This window comes from Lontra canadensis, unplaced genomic scaffold (assembly GCF_010015895.1).
Source record: "Lontra canadensis isolate GAN:19392208 unplaced genomic scaffold, GSC_riverotter_1.0 scaffold6, whole genome shotgun sequence".
NCBI lineage: Eukaryota > Metazoa > Chordata > Mammalia > Carnivora > Mustelidae > Lontra > Lontra canadensis.
This window is the reverse complement of record NW_022631000.1, coordinates 12,455,539-12,481,442: the sequence shown is the minus strand read 5'-3', so window position 1 is coordinate 12,481,442 and position 25,904 is coordinate 12,455,539. Positions and strand designations below refer to the sequence as shown.

The window sequence follows — 25,904 nt, the reverse complement described above, 5'->3', positions numbered from 1 at the left end:
GAGATTTCATTAAAGTTTAGTTATTTATTAACGTTTTATTGCAAGATTGCTAAAGAAACTAGTACCTGATATATAGCATGTACAAAAAATTGCTATAAATATTTTAATAATAACCCAAGAACCAATGACTGCTAGCAATATTTACTAAAGATACTGAGGAAACGAGATACTTCATAGAAGAGGTAAATACAGAATCCAGCAGATTAAGAATTATACCAATTCAATATGCTTAAGTATGAGAGAAGGTTTCAATTACAGGAATTAAGTAAGTGAAAAGTGGAACAGTATTTCATTGTCCTCAGTATTAAGAAAACATATCAAATTAAAGTTCCATAAATGTGATATTTCACTGCCTTTCAGTAAACATGTATTTTTTTTGCAGCATTTTTGAATCTACACTTAAAAGACTTTCCAGTTCCTCTCCCTGTGATATTATTTTTAATTGGATGCAGTTTTGAAATATTAAGTTTTACTTCTGAGCAGGTGTGTATAGTAAATATGAGTATTTTGTAGTATATCTCAAATTCATACAAATACAAAAATGGCTTAAGGAAATTTGCAAAAATACTTGCCAACTCACTGCTCTGCCAGTCTATGAATGCTTGTGATATGGATGACGTCAGACCAGATGCATGAAAAAAGGAACAAAGGTGACAGAGCTGAGATTCAGCTAAATGTAGTCAAACAGAGCCTCCATCTGTAAGGAGTTGGGCACCTCAGAGAATAAGTTCACATACACCTACTGAGAGTATAAGCAGCTAATGACAGTTAAAGCAGAATTCAAAAACTTAGATGAGAATTGCCTCTTCTCTTTAAAGATTTTACTTATTCATTTGTCAGAGAGAGAGCACAAGCAGGGGGAGCTGCACGCAGAGGGAGAAGCAGGCTCCCTGCTGTGCAAGGTGCCTTGATGTGGAACTAGATCCTAGGACCCTGGGATCATGGTTTGAGCCAAAGGCAATGCTTAACCAACTGAGCTACTCAGGCATCCCAAGAATTGGCTAATAAGATAGAAGCCCAGAGCCCCTGAGCAGCTGGTACAGGACTCTAGTTGCAAGAGAATTCTGACATTGAACCAATCTATTGCCTCAGTTAGGAACGCTTTACAGGGTTCCCATTATAATAGAGGCTAAGTCTTTAAGTGTGTGTCTTACAAGATCTCAAGAAACAGAAGTTGAACTTCTTACCTGGAGTTGGAAGTGAGAGGAAGGCAAACCACAGATGTAGTCAAGGCAGCTACGGTGTTATAAATAGTTGTGAGCAGCTGGAGTCAGGTAGAGGAGAGAGACTCTCTTTACTATAAGGGATGTAGAATGCATCATTGACACCTTAAATAGTTCTCTAGCCCCGGGTTGGCAACAAACTTTTTCTATAAAAGGCCATATAGTAAATATTTTAGGTTATCCAAGCCACGTGAGCTCTGTCACAATTACTCAACAATATGTAAGTGAGAGGCATGGCTGTGTTCTAATAGGAATTTATTTTACAAAAACAAGCATTGAGTCAGATGTGGCCCCAGGCCATAGTTCTCCACTTACTCTAGTCAATCAGAGTGTGAATGAGAACATGTATGAAAACGATTGGCCTTCCCAAATAAATGTAACCAGTGATATTAATGAACATTATGAAAAACATGTATCCATATAAGAACCAGATTATTACTTCATTTGTCATCAATAGGTTTTGTAACCATGCAATTTTGACTTATATGCAATTTTAAGTACTTCTATCAACTTTTCTATTTGTCAATAACTTTTTAAAAGAAGAGAACAGAGATCAAGAACTGTGCAGGGTCTAAGATTTTACTCTATTTGCAAATAATAAGTTAGCCTGCCACAGTTTCATGATCCTGGCAAAAGACATGGGATGCTTGGGCCCAAGAAAAGGACTTTATTGCTCATGGCAAGAGCAGAAGCTGGAGTATCAGCATCTTCTTGTTCCATGAGCCCCAATACCCACAGGGATAAAAAAAGAGAGCCCGGTGAAACCTGCATACATGATGGATTGATTTAGAGGAGAAGAAACCTGAGTTTAGAGAACTTGAATATTTCGTGATGGGCAGTAAGCTCTCCTGACCTCTTGCCCTAGACGGAGACACTGTCCTTATTACACTGTACAGCATAGGATGCCAGTTCTTTGCTCTCAAGGAGGGCACTTGGCTCTGTCTTCCAAAGCTGTTAGCCATACAAATACTTTTGAAAGTTAGTCTGGAAGAAAAGCAATCAGTGCCTCCACTCATAAGATGTGGAGAAACACAAGAGACTCATGGAGACTCATCCCTCCCAAAGCAAAGATACCACCAAACACAGCAGGCAATCCGTGTTTCCTTAATGAACAGAATGTTGAGTGGATGCCCATAACAGGATTTACAAATAATCAACTAAATAATTTGTGATAAACACCATTAATTTGTTATTTCACTAACAACATTAACTTCCCAGTTTTTATTCCCGCTACTCTCCCACACACATCTTCTGTGTAAGCCATGGTTAATTATTTGTAGTTTCTGAAATTTAATATGATTGCTTGCTCCTTTGTGGATGGTTGTGCATGATAATCCATCCACCTGAAACCTGTCTTCCTCTTGTATGCCTGAAGATCTCCTTCATATTCTCTTGTACCCACTATCAATGTACTTTCTATACCCGTTGTTTAAAAAACAAAATAGGCATGGAGATAATGCGATGGAAAATTATGAAAATCTGGAGTGCCTGGGTGGCACAGTCAGTTAGGTGTCTGACTTTTGGTTTCGGTTCAAGTCATAATCTCAGGGTGGTAAGATCGAGCCCTGCATGGGGCTTAAGTCTTAAGACTCTCTCTCCCTCCCCTACTCCACTTTCCCCTCTCTCTAAAATAATAAATAAAATTTTTTTTAAAAGAAAATGATGAAAAGCAATACAGTCAAGATTTGAACACCTATTCATTGTGATATATCTTTTTCTCTTTTGCTAGAGAAAGGAGTGCCTGGCATGTAATCTATGCTAATAGAAGGATGGATAAATGAGAAAATGACATATTTTTTATATTATTAGGTCCAAATATATGCAGATACCATACAATGGATGAGTCCAAAAATCTTTTTTGATCTATTTACCCCAATAATTATCTTTAATGTTGCCTTTGACATGGATGTTTACATACTGCAGAAGTTATTTTGGCAGGTAAGACATTCTCTTTTGCGATAATATCATGCACTCATGACCTACTCTCTGTTGTCTGTGTTCAGATTTTTAAAAATTTTGCTCTAAATTAAAAAATAAAGAAGACAAGGAAAAAACATTAGGTGTGGGAGAAGTAAATTCAGCTTTGTATTTTAGTGAATAAACCATATTTGAGCAATTGTCCAGTGTTTTTGAAAGCTCAGGGGGAAAAAACCTATGGAGAAAAAAAGTTATTCTGAAAATCTGTCTGGCAGAGTATAATGCCAGTTATAATTTTAACTCCAAGATGCTATTAGAGAGCTATTACAAAATATATTTGGTCCAGTTTTTTATTGTTTTTCATAAAAGCTGTGTTTTAAATATCCACCTTCTGAAACTTCCATACTCACATGAACAAAAATGGAGAATACTCACAGGAAGATCTCTAACTGTAATTCACCAACTGTTATGATTTTTTTTCTCATCATGTGATATTTGAAACCCATCAAGGAAAGAACTTTGGAAAACTCCAAATCTTAAGCAGGATATATATTTCTTTCAAAGTAATTAAAATAGCTTTGTAAATATAAGGCCATTACCTAAACTACATTAGAAAACAAACTATTAAAATAACTTACTTTATTTTGAGTCCAAGCAAATGGGAGTTCAGACAAATAACCAAAGGAAAAAAAGAAAGAAAGAAAGAAGGAAAATAAAAGAAATTGAACAGAATAGAGATATAAAAGTACTTCGGGCTGGATTTGGGTGATCTCTGCTGAGCTGTCTCCTGCAACTCGGTACAACTCTTGGGTCAGCCGAGGTGGGATGAGCTGGATGGCCCCATGCATGGTAGTTACCACTAGAGTTGGCTGTAGGCAGTGGGTGTCACTACCATGATCTAGAAGGTTATTCCAGATTTCTTGCCATGACGGTTGCAAGGTCTCAGACATCAACAGAAGAGAGCAAGCTCCATTTTGCCAATGCTTTTTAGGTTGTACCTTCATTGTGTTTGCTCCTTTTAGCCAAAGCAAAGAATGACATGACTAACCAAGTCAGTGCTGGAGATAACTTTCCAGTGGTGTTAATTCAGGGAACAGAATTACTGCAACCACTTTTACAAACAATATGCTTTGTGACTTATCGGGGTGTTGACAGCTATTTGGTGAGAGTACAAAGATGCAGGTCTCCTGACCCTCAGTCTTCTTATCTCAGAGCCTCATTTTAATTTTTCCTTTGAACAGGAGTTAGTTATACAACTCTCCAGATGATCAAAACCTTGCCATGAGAACCCAGCCACCCTAGAGGTCAATCATGTAGGAGGCGTTGATTTTCTCACATCTTTCTAATGCTGTCACCAAGGTTCATCCACCAAAGACTCCCTCTCAGGAGATCCCGGGCTCGACAGGGCCGTATAAACAATCCATCATTATTCTGCTGCTTCTAAGATTCAGGAAGAGATGTATGATTAGATGACTCAACCAAATCACTTAGCACTAGCTCCCCAGCCTCCTGAGCTAGAGTCTATTCCCCAATTCATCATGCATGACTTCATACAAATGAAGAACAAAATAATCAGAAAGAAGATAGCTTTTAAGATTTTAGTTCTTCTGAATTCTTTTTTTTTTTTTTTAACCTATCTTTGGTTTTGCCTCTCTAGAGCCTACACAATGCCTCATTGCTAGCAGGTGGTGAATAAACATGTAATAAACAAAAGAATGAGAGCCTGTACTTTTTCATTAGAGAAAGGCATGACTTTCCTGATGTAGCAAAAACTGAGATAGGAACCTGGGGTTGTCATTTGATTTTACTTCTCTGGAGAATTGTCTTAAATGGGATTGATTGGTACACTGTTGGTGGCTATGTTTGTTGGCAAACCTTTCTGGAAGGCAGTTTGGCAATCTCTATGGAAAACCTTAAAATGGTGCATGTCCTTAGTATTACTTATTGAAATTCTGAAGAAATAATTAAGGATGTATGATAAAGTTTAGTCACAAGACTCCTATAGGTATATATATATATATATATATATATATATATATATATATATATTTATATATATATATATAGCTGTTTTTATTTAATATTGGTAGTAAGAGCATTTGTGAATATCATTATGAAATATTTATAATTTTTCATTTTTATTTTTTATTTTATTTTTAAATTGAGATATAATGGACATACGACATTATATTACTTTCAGGTATACAATGCAATGATTCGGTAGTTGTATGGATTTTGAAATGACTATCAAAATAAGTCTAATTAACATCCATCACCACATAATTACAAATTTTTTTAATTTGTTGCTAAATTCTTAGCTTTTAAATATACAGTACAGTATTATTAACTGTAGTGACCATGCTATACATTGTATCTCCATGATTTATTTAGAACTGGAAGTTTGTACATTTTGACCCCCTTCACCTCCCTAGGTCCTACCCGATCCCTCATTGCCTAGCAGATGGTGAATAAACATCTAATAATGTTTCACCCTTTTCACCAACTTCCTGCCCCTCCCCTACTTCTGGCAATTGCCAATCTATTCTCTATGTCTATGAGCTCAGTTTATTTATTTTTTTTAAGATTCCACTGTATTTCCCTTTTTCTATATGACTTATTTCACGAAGCATAATGCCTTCAAGTTTCATCCATGTTGTCGCAGAAGACAAAAATTCCTTCTCTTTTATGTTGGATAGTATTCTATTATATATATAATACATATTCTTTATCAACTCCATCTATCAATGAACACTTCGTTGCTTCCATGTCTTATTAGTGTATATATTATTGTAAATAAAGTAAATGGAGTAAATTAACATTATTGTATCTAAATAATGCTGCAATGACCATGGGGATGCATTTCTGAATTCTTTTTATGTGGGGTTTTTTTTTTATTGTGTTATGTTAGTCTTATAGGTAGCTTCAGGCACATCACATTTTCTAAGTCCCTTTGGGAATGAAATCTTGCTAATAGCTGCCACTGGTGTAGTAAGAGGAAGCAGAAGGCAACGGTAGGAAGGCAGAAGACCAGGTTCCAATTGTAGAATAACAGGAATTTTCTTCCCATCTTTCTAGAGTCCTCTGCCATTTCTCTACATTCCTTCTATTATCTTATTTTCTTCTTCTTTTCCTCTTTTGTGACTTCTTTCAAACTTGTGTTCTTTCTATGTTAATAGCCTATGTTTCACTTCTCTGCATAGTTAAGTGTGTATATATGCATGTGTATATACTGTATGTGCGCATACACCTTTACACATATGTATGTATATTCAGTGGCCTTGCCAAGAAAATTAAAGTTTCCTTTTAATGACAGTATGATATTTCCTATAACTGGTATGTTATAGGTCCTAAGAATCTCATTGCAATATTTGCCTCTTATTTCCAGAGTTGCAAGCAGATGTTTATTAAATAAGGTTGATAATCTACTTTTAAAAATAGGATACAAAGGCAATCTGATTTTTCTATCTGTAAAATTTTTTTGCAGGTACTTTTAATTACAATTCCTGGCTTTGTGATGAATTATATATTAATTCTTTGGTATCTGGCATCTGTGGATAAATTACTTTTGGAAACCACACCATGGTTATTATTTTCAACGATCCTTATGAGTTCAGATCCCATGCTGACAGCAGTTGCTATAAGAGACCTTGGTAGGTATATTTTTTCTTTTCCTACATTTAAAATATTATGTTCTGTGTTTAATGTATCTAGCTTTAAGATATTTTATTCAGTGTAGATTTTCACTATGTGAAATAGGATTCTGAGACACTGGGGATTAAACATGGAGATTCAGTTTAGTGATCCTTAGAACAAAATGAAATGCCAGTAATGGATTTACTATATATATATATATATATATATATATATATATATATATATATATATATATATTTCATCCAATTGTGGGATAAAATGGGATTATTTGTAATCCTTGACTTTATACATCCTTCTATCTTGAACCAACATTTGCAGGAACAAACAATTTGCAGCACACTGTGGTAACATTTCTATTGCCTAATACCCCTGTTCCTTTGACAATACTGTCATTAGGATAATGCCATTTGTTTTAAAAAAAAAAAAATTGCTTTTAGAGTCATCATCACCATTAGGACCAAAAAACTTGAAAAGTCAAAAACAATAAAATCATTAATCCTACTGTGTTTTCAGTGTGTACTATTTTAGAAGAAATAAATCTATATTTAAAAATAAAATACCAAGTCAACGTAACCCCCACACACACACAAATCTAAGAACCTCATCCAAGAAAAACAATTACTGAATTTGTTTTCCTCCAGTCACTTTTTAGTAACAAGAATTACAACATTTGTTTTGAAATATTATTTATTTATTTATTTATTTAAGATTTTATTTATTTATTTGACAGAGAGAAAGATCGCAGGTAGAGAGAGAGGGGGAAGCAGGCTCCCTGCTGAGCAGAGGGCTCGATCTATTTCACCCCTGAAATAGAACTTAATATGGCATGTGTGCATGTGCACACACAAACATGCCAAACAAACACATGCACACACACTTTTCATTTTATGATCAGTTACAGGGGAAAAAGCTGCTGGAGGCAAGTAGAAATAAAATAGAGGAGACACATCAATGTACCTCTACAAATAAAGGCAAGCCAACTCTTCAAAACAGAGATTAAGTTTGTGAAGTAAGACTCTGGAAAAAGGAAGTGTCAACATCTGTCACCCAACCCTGTCTCTATGGGGACTCTATCAGTGCCAGCCCTTTTTCTACTCGAAAGATTTGGTTGGGGTGCCTGGATGGCTCAGTCCTTAAGCTTCTGTCTTCGGCTCATGTCATGATCCCAGAGTCCTGGGATTAAGCCCTGCATCGGGCTCCCTGCTCTGCAGGAAGCCTGCTTCTCCCTCTCCCACTCCCCTCTCTCACTGACTGGAGTCATGATCTCTCTCTCTCTCTATCTTCCGCTGCCCTTCTCCCTGCCCCCACATGCACGTGTTCTCTCTCTCTCTCTCTCTTGAATAAAGAAATAAATCTTTTAAAAAAATAAGTGATTTCTTTGGGTTAACTTACAAAGTTATGCTCATACATTTTAGTCATCTTGCCATGACTTTTGGAATTTTGTATTTCTCTTCATGTTGTGTATTTTAAAAAAATAAGAATGAACAATAAAATATTTTTCTCTTGGTAACATTTTTTGTCTGAGTTTTCAAAGCAAGATTTTTATATTTGTTTTATTTTACTTTCATACACACACAACGTCTGCCCAGGCTTCTGAGTACATGAGTATATTCACGTTGTCCTTTGACGGTCGGTTGACCCCTCTTATGCCCCCATGTCAGTTGTTCATTTTCAAATATTTACATCTTGTTGTAGTTCATTTTCCAAATTGGAATAGTTATACGACAGTACCAGTTAGGTTTTTCTCAGTAGGGAATAACTCTGAGTTTCAACAATTGAGTAAGAAAAAGCACAGTGGCTTAAAAACAGCAGTTATTATTTCTCATGAGCTTACCAGTTATGAAGGCATGGCTGGGCTCTGCTGATCTTGGCTGGGCTTGCTAATGAACCTTCAGTCTGGTAGAGGGTCATTTGGGGGCTAAGTAATCTAGGATGGCCTCAACTGGGGAGATCCACTGTTCTTCTTCATATCTCTCGCAATCTTCCAGTAGTGTAGCCAGTGAACACTAGCATGATGGTGGCAGAGATGCAAGAGATAGGAAGCAAAAATGTGTCTTAAGCCTCTGTTTGCATCATGTCTCATAACAAAACAGGCTGGATATCTTAGGTGAGAGAGACTGCAATTTTACAGCAAAGGGCATGAATGTGTAAAGAGGTGAAGAACTGGACCATCAAGGCACTTGAGCTTCCACAGGAACAGAATGCCTTGACTTCTCTTCTCTTACAAAAGCATACTTACTGTGTTAGGTTGTGATCATAAAGTCGTTGGATGATGTAATAACATTTCCTTCCTCTGGACATCTAAAGAATCATTAAGATGCTCAAAGTTATATTTTTGCCACTATAAGCATATTTAATAGAGAAAAATGATAATTGATAGATATCTAAACTAGCTTCATAAATGGAGGGAAATTAGGATGGGAGTACCTCATATCCAGGTGCTCTCCATTTCATAGAGCTTGGTTTCTAAAATCTTCAAAAGGAATGTATAGGAAAGTCAGACAGTTTCTAATCATAGAAAGATTATCTTGACCATTGCCCTAATACTTTGTTTAGGTACCATGTTTTAAAATTTGGCTTATGAATTTCCTTTATCCCTCCATCATTGTTTTTTGCCTTAAATACATGATATTAGATAAGTCACCAAATTAAAAAAAAAAATAGTGAATTTCATGTTCTGATCTGGGCTTTAAAACAAGGAATGACAGCTTTAGCTGATCATCTTTCTTACGAAAACTGTGGTCAACCACAATTAGTTTGGTTCCTAATTACAGAGTCCAGACTTACAGTTGATACATAATTAAATTTGTCCCAAGGGAGTTTTCAAGCATGACTAAAGTTTGTTTAAGTACATGGGCAAAGTATGTGGTATAAATCTATAGCTTAGAATATAGTCCTACTTGATAATAAAATTTTATTCTTTAATATTGATGATATTCCCACCTTAAACAAAATATTTTCTCTTCCATAGGTCTTTCTAGAAGCCTCATCAATTTAATTAATGGAGAAAGTCTGATGACCGCTATAATGTCTTTGATTGTGTTTACTAGTATTGGGGATATTAATGTAAGCCTGAAAACGAAGGTGAACCATTCTTTAGGTAAGGACTTATTTTTCTTCTAAATTTCTTAAAATCAGAATCCTATATTTTCTAGAAGCTGATGTGGGTTTTATAATATAATAAGTTACGCTTGTACAAATATAATTGTATTAGTACAGTGACCTACACTTTACAAAGCACTACCACACCTCCCTTATTTAACATTCATTGTGGTTTTAGTTGAGGCTAGGTTGGGACTTTCATAAGGATGCTTATAGGAGCAACAGTTCACAGACCTAGGCTGAGACAGAATGCTTGACCAGAATGAGAAATGTTGTTTTGTAAGTGTTGAAAAGGAACTCAGAAGATAAGCCAGGTAATGCATCTGCCAGTGGTGAGAGGATGCAGCGGTTGCCCTCCCATTCACTGGAGCTATCTCCCCACAGGCAACATCAAAAGCTGTCAGCTCAGGGACTAAGTGGAGGGCCATCTTCAGAGCATGAGAGCAGTGCTTGTAAACAGAGAGATTATGAGGTGTTCATGAGCTCGTTTGCCCTTTCAGATAGCCCTGAACATAAGTATCTTTTATTACTTTATCATATATCTGTGTGTGTGTGTGTATACTATATGATATATGCACACTATAATGAATGATTATAAAATATACAGATGAGTAATTAGCACTCAAGACAAGAAATATAATGTCACCAGGAGTCCCAGAAGCATTTTAAGTGCCCCTACCTGATTAAAACCCCATACCCTCCTCCTGTCACAGTGGTTCTCAAAGTTTAGTCACTGCACTGGACAGGGTGGTGAGAGAGTGTGTCTATAGGACCCTTTAAGGATGTCCATGAAGTTAATATTTTCAAAATAATATTAAGAGTTATTTACCTTTTTTTTTTTTTACTGTGTTGCCATTTGCACTGATTTTAGAAAAGTAATGATTATAGACTTCTTGAGAAAATTGTTGACATATGCTATTCCACTCTCTGGATGTCTTTTGTGCTCTAAAGCCTTATGAAGCATTATCTCATTTCACCTTCCTATTCTCTTGAAAAAAGAGCATTTAGGAAGACCACATTCTAGTACAGCAAAGTGGTCTATATGATGCCAAATAATAAGTTATATTGAAATAAGAGCTTTCCACTATCCCCTATCCCCAGCAATTAAGCATATCTCAAATTACTTTTGTAACCACTCAAGAAGATGAAGCTTTAGCTAGATGTTGCTTTCCCTGTCCTTAGAGAGTACTTCATTTTTGGGCAGCCGGGAATCTTGTTTACGTCTATTCTGACCCATCTATGCCTCACATATTTATAATCAATGCCTAAAACTAAGAATTAAAGACTGTTCTTTCCCAAGAACACCATTCTGGGGATCATCACTCCTCTCATGTCTCCCTCAAGGTAGCTGGTCTAAATGGTGGAGAGTTACCCTACTTCGACATAAGGAGAGCTCACCTTCAACCTTGCTCTGTATTCAATTAGTTTACCCAGGCCATGGCTGCTTGGAACATCTGTGGTGAACCTAGAATCCTAGTTTACCACAGGAAGGTACACCCTCTTTAAGTGCCTCATATATTTCATCTGTGGTGTGTGAGGAAGTCAAACTACCATATACATTCAACCTCTTCCAAAGTCCATATTATGTCTCTCAGAGGGCTTTCACCACAAAACTTCCTGAAGATGATGAAGGTGAACAACATAAAGATGTCTATATTCAGAAGCCTCTTAAAAACTCAAGGACCACTCTCTCAGAAAACCAAAAAATACAAAGAGGTATAGTCATGAGTGCTCCATGCCCAGCCTCCAAATCTGATCCACTATTCTATTGGCTCCATTTAAGATGGTAATGATTGACTACAGAATTTCAGGGAACCTTATCAGAGTTGATACCTATAATCTAATCAAGAGAACTTTCTTGATATTCACTGGCAAGCAACCAATAAAAAAGGGGGGTGGTTACTGATATGGAAATTATTCATTCATTCATTAATAAACAATTAATTATTGATATGTACTCTCTGATAGTTCCTATTCTAGGCCTCATGTTTCAACCATGAACACAGTAGTCCTTGCTCTCACAGAGCTTGCTTCATAATTTTTGATAAAATTAACGAAACAGAATTTTGTGTTTAAGTTTCAGAGGAGTAAAAACCATAAATAATCATTCTATCTTAATAATAATAGTAACAACTACAATAATAAAAACTCTGCTGAAGGATGAAGAGAACAGTGAACTTTTTTTCCCTAGCCATGAGGGATTTCTCTGAATTTTTAATAGATTTGAAAGAAAAATTTCCTTTAAAAAAAAAAAAAAGATGCTTAATAAGATTTACTGATATTTCATTTGTAGCAACTGACATAATAGTGAATCAGTAATTTTCATAATAATTATTATTTTTAAAACTCAGGTAATTATTTAAATAATGTTGCTCCATGAAGTTAGCACATATTCCACAAAGGGGAAAACTAAGAGGAGTTACTGTACTCATATTTCTGTCCTTCCCAGCTTGCATGTTAGGAGTTTAAAACCATTGTAAGAAATAATGGATTTACTTTTTTCTGGCCTAATAATTCCATTTAATAAATGTTTTACTGATTAGAAACTATTTTTCTTTTTTAAAAAAAGAAAGCAACTTTCAAATGGGTCTTCTAACTCCAGTTCCCTACCTCCTTCTGAAATCAGAGTCTACCTCCGATCTGTTTCAGTTGCAGGTGGTACTAGACTACCCAAATTACCATTATGGCTTATCTCCATGCCTAGAGCAGGTGTGACTAGAGAAACCAGTTGGTTTGACCAGCCAAAACAATACAGGAGATTCACTCCACTGGGACCCAGAAAAGGCATCCCTTTTTCTGTATTTCCTGTATGTACCTTGATAGATATAAAATATAAGTTCCTAGAGCTTGGGGATTTTCTACTTCTTATTCAACCGTATCTCCAAAGTTTATTGCATAGTATGGCACTAAATACATGTGTATTTCTTTTCTTTCTTTCTTTCTTTCTTTCTTTCTTTCTTTCTTTCTTTTTTTTTTTTTTGATGGCTTAAAATAACAGAAATGTATTCTCTCACAGTTCTTTTTTTTTTTCATTTTAATTTAATTTTTCAATTTCTTTTCAGTGTTCCAGAATTCATTGTTTATGTACCACACCCAGTGTATTTCTTAAAGGACACTGAAAGAAGCTCTTAAACAAAACTGAATTTTGCTAACTTGTTATAGCTTTCAGCATTTGAATGGAAACTGTTTCAATTTAGGAATAAGAAAATACCATACATACCAATGGCGATGAACTATTGTTAAAGATAAGGACAAAAAGAAAAGATGACCCAGAGTATCACTTAAATTTAAGATCAAGTAAGTTCTAGTAACTCTTTTCTGTTTACTCCCTTTTCTTACAGTCTTTGAGATCCTGCTTGAAATTTGGTCTTATTTTCTAGCAAGTTTCTTGTTTGGAATTCTGTGTTCAAAACTGATTCAACTGTGGATATCTACTGTTTTTGGAGATGATGTCTATCACATAAGCCTCAGCGTCTCAATTCTGCACCTCATCTTTTTTATTTGTAAGTCTGAGACCTAAAATGACAGAAAAATGCAAAACAGAGATTTGGGGAAATTGCGTACCAGGCAAAGTTTGTAAAAAAAATAAAAACAAAAACGAATTCAACTTATCTAGGAGGAATATTTTTGTTAAAATAACCTATCAAAAGAGATAAAAATATTAGTTTCTATACAACAGAAATTAATGTCTCAAAATATGTCAAGCAAATAACATTATAAAAGCCAAAAGAATTTGACAAAATCATAATTACAATGAGATACTTGAGCATGCCTTTCCCAGATAATTTCATAAGCAGTTGGACAAAAAATAATGATGGCTATAAAAAGATATAAATAAAAAATAATTGCTTGGCTTACAGAATATAAGGTTTTATTTCCTCAAACAGAAGGCATATCCTTTACACATACCCAAAGACAATTTACAGAAATGAACTAGACTTGAAGAGCATTTTAATAAAATCTGAAACACCGTTCCATAACAATGCATTCACAATTACCTTTAGTGTATTTACTATTTTACTATATTTACTATAATTACATTACTTATACTTGCTATAATGCATTTACTAATTACAAAAGGAAGGTCTTTATTAATCATTCTAGTAGCCTGAAATTAAATATACTTTTCTTGATAAATTTTAGATCAAAAAGGAAATCAAAATAGAAGTTACAGATCAAGACTAAATATTAGAAAAATCTGTTAATGTTAATCCATTTGTCTCCCTCTCCTCCTCACGGAAGTATGGCAGATATTAATGATTCACCCTATTATTGTTCTCTGATACAGCCCCAGAATGTCATTTAACCCAGCTCTTCAAGACAGGCCTGTAAATGACTTGGAGTTAGCATGTGCAGGAAATAATAGCTAGTTACTTAGTTACCAACTTATACAATGTCCTTTCTTTTACAAATAGGAGGGAGCCAATATTGCCTAGTTGCATATCCATGATTTCTCTAAAAGCTTTTGCTAAGGCAATAGAAAGAAAAAGAAAGACAGAAGGAAAGAAAGAAAGGAAGGAAGAGAGGGGAAAGAAGGGAGGAAGGAAGGAAGGAGAGAAATGAATGGATTTATACATAATTTTGAAGGAGAAAATGATTACATTAATGACAGCATTTTTGATTAAATAGAAAATCCAAATGCATTAACTAATAAACCAAGCCCAAAAGGCTTTTTAATAGTTTGATATAAGATAAATATACAAAAAAGGTGTCCTTATAAGCCAGCAATAGCTTGTTAGAAAATATAATAAAAATTTGATTCTCTTTACATTGGGAAAATATTACAAAATATAAAGGAATAAACTGAACAAGAAGTTTGAGCCTAAACACAGAAAACTATAAAAGCTTATGAGAAATACAAGATTTGAATAAATTAAGACAGAGAAAATCTTTTTAGAAATGCTAGAGTAACAAGATTCATTATTTTTGTGTCTGATGAAGGAAAGGCAGAATATAGAATCTTGAGGCTTCCTAACTAATCAGTAGATTAAAGCCAGTTATAATCAAGTGAGTTTACATAATCAAGTTAATGAATTAATAGACATCAAGAGAATGGTCAGTACAGATACATTCATTGCATACTACTTTAATTATGGATACCAAAATTTCTACAAAAAATATATTCTAGCAAATAATATTTCCTCTAACATTATTTAGTAAGTGAATATAGCCCCAAGATTCAGGGCTATTCTTCCCAAAAGAGTTTTAAAGTTTTAGAGTTAAAATGTTTAAAAGAAAACTTCTGAAACAGAATTTCATGAAAATGAGGTACAGGGTAAATATAAATCTAATGTAAAAGGACTTTCACTCTGACCTGGCTTAATGTTTATTTTATTAGTATCTTCAAGGTACTCACCATAAATATTTTCCAAGTTTCAGTACTACCTAATAAATGACTTATGACTTGTCCAGTGCTTGATCTCCTCAAAATGCCTATGTCCTCTACTTTATAATTCAAAATGCCTCTATTTTATGATTCAAAATGCCTCTATTTTATAATTCAAAATTAACTAAACAAAGTGTTAGTTTCTGGCTTAGGTACCATTCCTAGCCAGGATTAAAATAAAGAATATAAAACTTGTAACTTTTCAACTCTGGAAGGGAAGACTCAGTAGTATAAGGATACTAACTTCATAAAATTAAACTATCACAATCTGAATCAAACAATGATAGAAATTGGAGGAAGGGTTAAATTTTACTAAACAATTTAAAATATTATCTGGAAATACTGATTGTGAGAACAGACAAGATAACTTTAAGAAAAGTGAAGAACTTTCTCTATTAGGTAGATATTAAACCTTTAGCAAGTCACCAGTAATTAAAATACAACTGTTGTAACAAAGTACTATAAAGTAAGCCAAAAAATGGAGGGACAAAGAACTGATCCAAATATGCCTGGTAATTGATAAATATGGCAATATGATAAAATTGGCATACCTTAATATTCTTTATTATTAAAACAAAAATTGTAATGCTTGTTAACTAGAAAAATGTCTGCTAAACAATAAGTGAAAAAAGCTCATTACAGAACTCTATTACTGTATAATCTCATTATAGTTGTTTTTTTAAATATGTGACTTTGTGTGCATGAATGTCATATATATGCCATCATGAGTATTGATTGGGTGTTCCACTCCTCTTAAAGATCTTAATCCAATTATCTTAAATTCCCAATTCTATACCATGAGCTCCCAAAGATTTCCTCATGAGTCCTGAAAATTTCTGGAGTTTAGTTCCTCATGATTTCTGCTACTTCTTTTTAAATATACAGAAGTTTTTGGTTCTTTGAAAATTTTACTGAAGATGGGGGCAAAGGGGCTCACAAAGGAAGTTACATTATATAATTCATGTATCTATGAGATCTGATAGCTCCCTTTAATTCTTCACTTTTCCATGTTTCCTGCTTAATTCTCACATCTGTGTCCATTATAGAAATTTAGTATGTATCCTTTAATGCTTAAAGCTGCCCTTTGGATGGAACCAGGAAGAAATAGAAAACCTGAACACACCCATAACCAGTTAGGAGATTGGAACAGTCATCAAAAATCTCCCAACAAACAAGAGCCCAGGGCCAGACGGCTTCCCAGGGGAATTCTAGCAAACATTTAAAGAAGAATTAATACCTATTCTTCTGAAACTGTTCCAAAAAATAGAAATGGAAGGAAAACACCCAAACTCATTTTATGAGACCACCATTACCTTGATTCCCAAACCAGACAAAGATCCCTTCAAAAAGGAGAATTACAGACCAATATCCTTGATGAACACAGATGCAAAAATTCTCACCAAAATACTAGCCAATAGAATCCAACAGTACATTAAAAGGATTATTCACCATGACAAAGTGGGATTTATTCTAGGGTTGCAAGTTTGATTTAACATCCACAAATCAATCAAGGTGGTACAACACATTAGTAAAAGAAAGAACAAGAACCATATGACATTCTCAATAGATGCAGAAAAAGCATTTGACAAAGTATAGCATCATTTCTTGATCAAAACTCTTCACAGTGCAGGGATAGAGGGTACATACCTCAATATCATCAAAGCCATCTATGAAAAACCCACAGCGAATATTATTCTCAATGGAGAATAACAGAGCTTTTCCCCTAAGGTCAGGAACACAGCACAGATATCCACTATCACCACTGCTGTTCAACATAGTACTAGAAGTCCTAGCCTTAGCAATCAGACAATAAAAAGAAATAAAAGATGGCAAAAAAGAAGTCAAACTCTCACTCTTCTTAGAAGCCATGATATTTTATGTGGAAAACCCAAAAGACTCCACTCCAAAACTGCTAGAACTCATACAGGAATTCAGTGAAGTGTCAGGATATAAAATCAATGCACAGAAATCAGTTGCATTTCTATACACGAACAGCAAGACAGAAGAAAGAGAAATTAAGGAGTCTACCCCATTTACAATTGCTTCCAAAACCACAAGATACCTATGAATAAACTAACCAAAGAGGGAAAGAGTCAGTACTCAGAAAACTATAAAGTACTCATGAAAGAAATTGAGAAAGACACAAAGAAATGGAAAAATGCTCATGGACTGGAAGAACAAATATTGTGAAAATGTCTATGCTGCCTAAAGCAGTGTTCCATGCTCATGGACTGGAAGAACAAATATTGTGAAAATGTCTATGCTGCCTAAAGCAGTGTACACATTTGACAAAATCCCTATCAAAATACCATCTATTTTTTTCAAAGAAATGCAACAAATAATCCTAAAATTTATATGGAACCAGAAAAGACCCTGAATACTTAGAGGAATATTGAAAAGGAACCAAAGTCGGTGGCATCACAATTCCAGACTTCAAGCTCTATTACAAAGCTGTCATCATCAAGACAGCTTGGTACTGGCACAAAAACAGACACATGGATCAATGGAACAAAATAGAGAGCCCGGAAATGGCCCCTCAACTCTATGGTCAACTAATCTTTGACAAAGCAGGAAAGAATGTCCAGTGGAAAAAAGACAGTCTCTTCAACAAATGGTGTTGGGAAGATTGGACAGCCACATGCAGAAGAATCAAACTGGACAATTTCCTTACACCACACACAAAAATACACTCAAAATGGATGAAAGACCTCAATGTGAGACAGGAATCCATCAAAATCCTTGAGGAGAGCACAGGCAGCAACCTCTTTGACCTCAGCTATAGCAACTTCTTCCTAGAAACATCACCAAAGGCAAGGGAAGCAAGGGCAAAAGTGAGCTATTGGGATTTCATCAAGATCAAAGGAAAGCACAGCAAAGGAAACAGTCAACAAAACCAAAAGACAACTGACAGAATGGGAGAAGATATTTGCAAACAACATATCAGATAAAGGGCTAGTATCCAAAATCTATAAAGAGCTTAGCAAATTCAACACTCAAAGAACAAATAATCCAATCAAGAAATGGGCAGAAGACATGAACAGACATTTCTGCAAAGAAGACATCCAGATGGCCAACAAATACATGAAAAAGTGCTCCACATCACTCAGCATCAAGGAAATACAAATGAAAACCACAGTGAGATACCACCTCACACCAGTCAGAATGGCTAAAATTAGTAAGTCAGGTAATGGCAGATGTTGGGAAGGATGTGGAGAGAGAGGAACCCTCCTACACTGCTGGCGGGAATGCAAGCTGGTGCAGCCACTCTGGAAAACAGTATGGAGGTTCCTCAAAAAGTTGAAAATAGAGCTACCCTACTACCCAGCAATTGCACTACTGGGTGTTTGCCCTAAAGATACAAATGTAGTGATCCAAAGAGACAAGTGCACCCGAATGTTTATAGCAGTAATGTCCACAGTAGCCAAACTATGGAAAGAACCTAGATGTCCATCAACAGATGAATGGATAAAGAAGATGTGGTATACATATACAATGGAATACTATGCAGCCATCAAAAGAAACAAAATCTTGCTATTTGCAACAATGTAGATGGAACTAGAGGGTATTATGCTAAGCAAAATAAGTCAATCAGAGAAAGACAATTATATGATCTCTTTGATATGAGGAGTTTGAGAGGCAGAATAGAGGGGCCGTGGGGGGAAGGGAGGGAAAAAATGAAACATAATGGGACTAGGGAGAGAGAAAAACCATAAGAGACTCTTAATCTCAGGAAACAAACTAAGGGTTGCTGGGGGGTGAGGGGTTAGGGATAGGGTGGTTAGGTTATGGACATTGGAAAAGGCTGTGGTGAGTGCTATGAAATGCATATGTCTGATGACTCACGGACCTGTACTCCTGGGGCAAATAATACATTATATGTTAAATAAATAAATAAATAAAATATAACTTTAAAAAAAAGCTGCCCTTTGGATCTCATTCTCTGTTCTCAACTAACTTATTAACTTATTTCTTCTAAACAAAAATAGTCCTCTCCATTTTAGAGATACTAATGCAAATTTTCTTTAAAATTATAATTATCTTCCTTGACTTACAATGGAGTTATATCTCAATACACCACTGTAAGTTGAAAAGATCATTAAGTCAAAAATGCATTTAGTAGGGGCGCCTGGGTGCTCAGTGGGTTAAGCCTCTGCCTTCGGCTCAGGTCATGAACTCAGGGTCCTGGAATCGAGGCCCACATCGGGCTATGTGCTCAGTGGGGAGCCTGCTTCTCCCGCTCTCTCTGCCTGCCTCTCTGCCTACTTGTGATCTCTCTCTGTCAAATAAATAAATAAATTTTTTTAAAAATCTTAAAAAAAATGCATTTAGTACACCTCACCTACCAAACATCATAGCTTAGCCCAGTCTACCTTAAACATGCTCAGAATACTTGCATTAGCCCGCAGGTGGGCAAATTATGTCACACAAAGCCTATTTTATGAAAAGGTTGGATATCTCGTGTAATTTAGTGAGTGCTGTACTGAAAGTGAAAAGCTGAATGGGTCGTGTGGGTGCAGATTGGCTCTAAGTGTACAGTTGTTGACTCTCACGATGGCCTGGCTGACTGGAACCTGTGGCGCGCTGCCACTGCCCAGCATCATGAGAGAGGCTCTTAGTACAAATTGCTAGCCTGAGAAAAGATCAATACTCAAAATTGGAAGTATTGTATCTACCGGATGCACACTGCTTTTGCACTATTGTAAAGCTGAAAAGTCACAAGTCGAAACTTTGTAAATTGGGGATGGTCTGTACTTGAAGTCCTGGTAGTTGAATTATGGATCCTCTTTTTTTAGTTGCTATGCTGTACCATATGCTGTACCATATTATTTGAATTTTTATAGTGGTAATATACTACCTTCATAAGCAAGGGGTAATATAATTCTAATACCACTACTTTTAAGAATATTCCAATTTTTTATGCTTTTCAGTCCAGCACAGTAAATGTGCCAAAACAATATTAAGCTGGGGAACTATATCCATATGAGGTTTCTACTGGGTCGACTCCCTTAGTCCTACCACAAAATCAAATCATTTCTATCTCCCGTTGTCTCCTAAGAAGAAAGCATATGAAGTGGGCTCGTTCATAAAGAACTCACTGGCTCACTTCCATTTCATTCCTCCAGATCCCCTCTGAAAAGATTAGACCCGTAGAGGGTGCTCAAGCCAGAGTGGGGCACATGAGAAATTTTGTGAGCTTCATATTGTTGGCAGTGATCTGAAGCCAAAGCAGTGCAAGAAGATTCAGTATAGACTTGACATCACAGTTGGGTGGGGATCTGAGAAGGAAGAGGACGAGGTGGTGGTAACAATCTGTAATATAATCCAGTTGAAACCAAGTAGGTCAGCCTCTCTATAAAGTTATCATACTATCGAGATATCCAATATTTTCATCTTGGGCAAAATTTGTGCCACTGTTGATGTTAAATTAATACTTTATATTTATTTTTTTTAAAAATAGGTGAGCTAGTTGGAATGTCTGGAATATTTACCCTGGCCATTATGGGACTTTTTTTGAATTCTACAAGTTTTAAACCAGGAGTTGAAGCGCTTCTTCTCGAGTGAGTAGATGGTATATTTTCATTTTGTTTCATGCATTAGAAGCTATAATATTGTAATAGCAACTCTATCTACATCTACATTAGTCAAAGTAAGATACGGACTCCAAAACTACCTGACTAAAAACCTTTACTAAAAATTCTATTTGCCTGTGTTTTCTAATCCTCTAATTTTGGGCAAAATTTGTAACCTTACCTTGAGCTCATGTTAGCTCTGTTTTCCTACTAATTCTCTCAAGTGTCTGACAGTCTACTCAGTAATTTCTAGTAAAATTTACTAGACAGGGCCAGGATTAAGGTAAGGCATTCCAGCATAAAATTTAAAAAGGTGCCAAAAAACTCAGTAATGAAGATAAATAATATTTTAGTGCAATATTTTTTTGAAAATTGGAATTAATGCAAAAAATCCATGTTTGTGAAAATACAAAACTTTTAAATTAAGATGGAAGCAATATTACTGATTAATTCCTTTTGCCTCAGGCTCCAACAAGGCTCAGCATGGTATTACTACTAGAACAGAAACCCAGTATTTTAAGGTCAATGAAGAGATAGCCTGCAAAGCAAATTAAAAGATTAAGCTAGAGCATCTGAAAAGGATTGGCCATGGTATAAAAGAAAATATGGCCAAATGTACAAATGTATCAACTGTGCCCTGCTCAAGGGCATCCGGTTTAGGGGTGATTGGAATTTGCACCAGTGTAGAAGAAGGGTGCTGCTTTTTGTGATGCTCCAACATATAGGCTGAGAACTTGACCTAAATCACACAATGGCAACATATGTTAACAGAGACTCTGAACATAATCAGTGATTTTAGAGTTTTGGAGAACAATATAGAAAATAGAATGAGTTTGAAAGTAAAGAACCTTATAGAATTTTGAAGCACCTACTAACACTTCGTGTCAATTACAATGAAAGCTAATTGTACCAGCAGCTAGGCAGAATTACTTGCCACAATTAATTGCTGGAGGAAGAATTAAAAATATTATGTGTTTCAACTCTGCCTTTGGGAAATGATTCCGAAGACTCCTTTCACCTTTCTGCTCTACCTGCAACCTGGGTCTCCCGTGAAGACATTACTTCGCTTGCATTCCTTAAAAGTTGTGTTTTTCTCCCTCACATCCCTGGTACTACTGAGCCTAGAGTTGTGGTAGGTGATCTCTCTGTATCTCAAAGTCATTTCTAGGTCATTCTTTATCATTTTTCCCTAGAAAAACCAAGTTTTGAAGCTCATGCCATCAGATTACACCATCTGCCACCCTCTTGGTTGAGTTATGTCTAGAGCCCCGAATCACACTCTCCATTTCATGAAGATGTTGGCCCCCCTCTCACTGTGGCTGTCTGCAGCACCATTTCTCTATCACTATTCCTAGTGATGTCAATCAGTATCCACGCAGTCAATCCTTCTACTCCACCTTTCAGCTCCTGGACTTCCTCTCCTCCTATGGGCATGTTTCCCACCTTGCTTAAGCCACCCACTAAATGACCACTTCATAATCTCAATTTCAAGAATCTTATTGTCTTAAAACACGACATGCATCAGCTCCTACTCTCCAAGATGGTAGAAATCTAGGATAACAAAGGTAAATCCGCCTGAAGCGTACAGTAATCTGCAACAGGTCCTTGCTACTCTCTCAGAGAAGAAGTCCATCATCTCCCGTGTTTTAGGCTTACAGCCTCTGGGACCCCGATTCGAACAATTCTGCAATCACGCGGAGAAGACACAGAGTCAATCCCATGATCTTTTACGGATCCTCACTGGCCTCACTTCCTCCTTACCCAGATCATTTCTTTTGTTTAAAACTGTCTGATAACTTCTATTCTGGCTACAGGTCAAAGCTGTTTTAATGGCAAACAAACAGAGACCAATGTCCCCCTCATTTCCACCACTCACACCCTCACTGAACTCACCCTAGCCACTCTGATCACTCTGCTGTTCCTCAGATGTGCCCAACGTGCTATTTGTGTTGCTTCTGTCCTTGAGTTTCTGTTCCTGAAATGCGCTTCCCCTGTATGCTGGCAGAGTGGATGCCCTACTTCTTTCATGCTTCCATTTATACATCACCTTCCTAGAAAGAAATTCCCAAAATAGAAACTACTTCCTTGCCAGGCTGCAGGATTTTTTATTCCTGACAAGTTGACACCCCAACAACATTCTGTCCATAAGGGAATGTCATTTCTGTAGGCTAGTGGCTGTCCAATGTCAGGCAATAAACATAATACAGTTGTCTGGATCTGTTGAACCAAAATCATGACTGCATCAGACATCTAGTTTTTTTTTTTAATTTTTCTAAAATTCTCCCCTCATGACACTTAGATACAGACAGGGTTGTGACCCTTTGCTACATAAAAGATATACAAAAACACTACACATGTAAAAATACACAACAGTATTAGGATACTCATATCATCAAATAAAAGAGAAATTCTTTTCTTTTTTTTTAAGTCAGAAACACTTTTCAATGTGCCTGAATTGTTACAAACACACACGTGCACACACCCATGCACAAGGTCATGCATAAGTCCATGAGATGGGTTGGAGTTTGGTTGTTCAGTTCAAGCCTACTTTGAATTTGATAGACTGGTTCCTTAAAGAATCTGGTTTCCTCCTAATCAGGTTTCTCCCATTAGTTTCTACCACATATGAAAGGGTCTTGACAGCTCCTCTATATTTGTTGCTTAGTTGATTTGATTGCATTTTATGCTCACTTAATGAGACCGTTATATTCGGTATTCAGCAGCATTTTTTCCACAATGTTAGGAAAATTTTTCAATTATGCACTGGTTAAATGAGAAGAAAAGTATGATAGTAGTTCATATTCACCACTCACTTGACTGAATTATCCTACTCCATTAATGTTCACAAAGGATTTCATTAATTGTATGGGTAGGGGGGTATAATGCTTTGAGGGATTTTATTTTATTTTATTTCATTTTATTTTATTTTCTTGGTGCCTATGCACATGGTGCAACAATTGGATTTGCTTTTGATAGTGAAGTCAAAAGAAGGATAAAAAAACACAAAAATTACATAATCATCATAAAATATATCTTCGTGTGTTTCCCTCTGAGTTAACATTGGATGCAGCATTTGAATCCAGAAGCTAACAGAATTAAAAGCATGGCCATGCATATGTAAGAAAGGGATGACAATTCATAGCCTACAGTAATTAGCCTTAGTGTGGTCACATAAACACTATTTTGAAGTATTTGACTTAATATTTCTTAGGCTAGAATGTTTTATATGCAGTGTTTGCCTGATAAGGCCTAGGTATTTGTGCCTCTTAAATACTGCTTGGAACTGAAAATTTGTATTACTGCAATAGAGAGTTATTTTTAGTATTGGATCTGGTATTTGGCAAGTCCATTTTTCTGGAGAAGGGACAATCATTCTTTTTAAGGGTTTCAGGGACTGAAAACCCTTCAGCATACGGTTAAACCAAGCCACCGTCATCTCATGAAAGTGGTATTTGTGTGCCCTTTTAATCTTGTCAATTTATTTTGTTATTAATATAATATGGTGACATTCGCAGGAAATATATAGGAAGATAATAAAAAGTAAATTTTAAAAATAGCCTCCTATGGTCCCAACACCAAAACATGACAAATACTGGTAACTGAGTGTCCTTTACCAAACTGCTTTGCCTGTAGCAGATGAGAACATGCACTTCAGAGTGATGTAGAGTTTTCCTGGGCTCTTAGGCACTTTAAAATGTACATACGCTCACAAATCCCAAAAGGAGAAATATACAGAGGGCATTCATTTGAACAAAGGATTAATTCACATCTTCTAAGTGCTCACTAGATTTTAGGGTAAGCCTTAATTCTATCACTATATAAAGCATATTAGCAGTTTTCAGTATTCCTTTTGAAGATAATTTTAGCTCTTCCTAATGATACAAGGAGTTCACAACCGGGATTTTCAAGCCACATGAACCACGATGCCTGAATGAACCAAAACATGTTTTCAGAATCAATCCCAAAAGAAAGACACTAATTTATATGTAGTTGCTTTAGAATTATGTGTTTACTTGCCTTACTGCTCCTTTCTCCCAGTTAAATTATAAGCCCTTTGAGTATAGGTAAATGCCTTATTCATCTTTATTTTCTTGATTAGGCCTAGCACAATGTTTCACATGAATAAGCCTTGTGATAAATGTGTTAGATTACTTACCTGTAATTAACTACATTCAGCTTTTTTCTGAAAATGCAGATTCTGGAATTGTTTATCATTTGTTGCTTCGCTTATGGTGTTTACCTTCATTGGACTTCTAATTCCTGCACATACGTATTTATACATATCATTTTCTGACATATATTATTCATTAAATATCTATTTCACACTTATTGTTTTAAGGTAAGAATGTCATTTGAATTTTTCTATTTATAGGACACTGAGTAAGCCCAAAGATACTTTTTTAAATAAAAATGTGTCATTCCTTAGAATGAAAATGAAGAATTCCCTCTTAAACTTGCCAAAGAATCATTAGCAAATTACTGTTTTAGTGGGGCTTTTTCGTTCAACTTCGAACTGCATGTCAAAGTAATCCAAGAACTCTATAAATTTTTTTTTAATTAGAAGAAAAAAAAATCTTTCATAATTTTACTACCCAGGGGAAACTGCTGTTAACATTTGGTATGTTTTGTCCAGTGTTATTTTTTCCTATGAGGTTTCATAAAGTTCAGCATCAATCATAAATAAAAATATTATGTTGCTTTTGTTTGCCTAATATTGTACAACAAATAATTTCCTTCTGATTAAGTTATAGTTACAAATAGATTTTTAAAAATCATTAGAAAGTCCTCTTTGTAAATGTCCTTTTTGCTTAAATAATTTTTGTAGTCCCCTTTTCAGTGGTAAAAGGCAGGAAAGAGTCTGCCCATGTTAGTGAAAAGGATGTGATATAGAGGAGGAAAAACCACCATGACTACACTCTCCAGGTTGTATCCCTTGTGTTGCTAGCATTCTGCCTCCATCTAGGAAAACTAATTAGGAGTCGACAACAGTTGGCTAGTGCCAACTGAATGGAAATTACTACCAAATTATCAGATACAATTAGTGTGAAATGT

The 25,904-nt window shown here is 35.6% G+C and overlaps 1 protein-coding gene across 7 annotated transcripts in view; it reads left to right on the top strand.

Moving 5' to 3' along the window:
* SLC9C1 (solute carrier family 9 member C1) overlaps nucleotides 1-25,904 on the top strand; it is an 80,190-nt gene that overhangs the window by 4,872 nt on the left and 49,414 nt on the right. For all 7 annotated transcript variants that reach the window (XM_032852187.1, XM_032852185.1, XM_032852190.1 and 4 more), the window contains 7 exons: nucleotides 383-483; nucleotides 3,033-3,161; nucleotides 6,625-6,790; nucleotides 9,766-9,894; nucleotides 13,238-13,399; nucleotides 20,741-20,840; nucleotides 25,048-25,191. In XM_032852187.1, coding sequence (XP_032708078.1) covers nucleotides 383-483; nucleotides 3,033-3,161; nucleotides 6,625-6,790; nucleotides 9,766-9,894; nucleotides 13,238-13,399; nucleotides 20,741-20,840; nucleotides 25,048-25,191 — 931 coding nt within the window. The remainder of the gene's footprint in view (nucleotides 1-382; nucleotides 484-3,032; nucleotides 3,162-6,624; nucleotides 6,791-9,765; nucleotides 9,895-13,237; nucleotides 13,400-20,740; nucleotides 20,841-25,047; nucleotides 25,192-25,904) is intronic.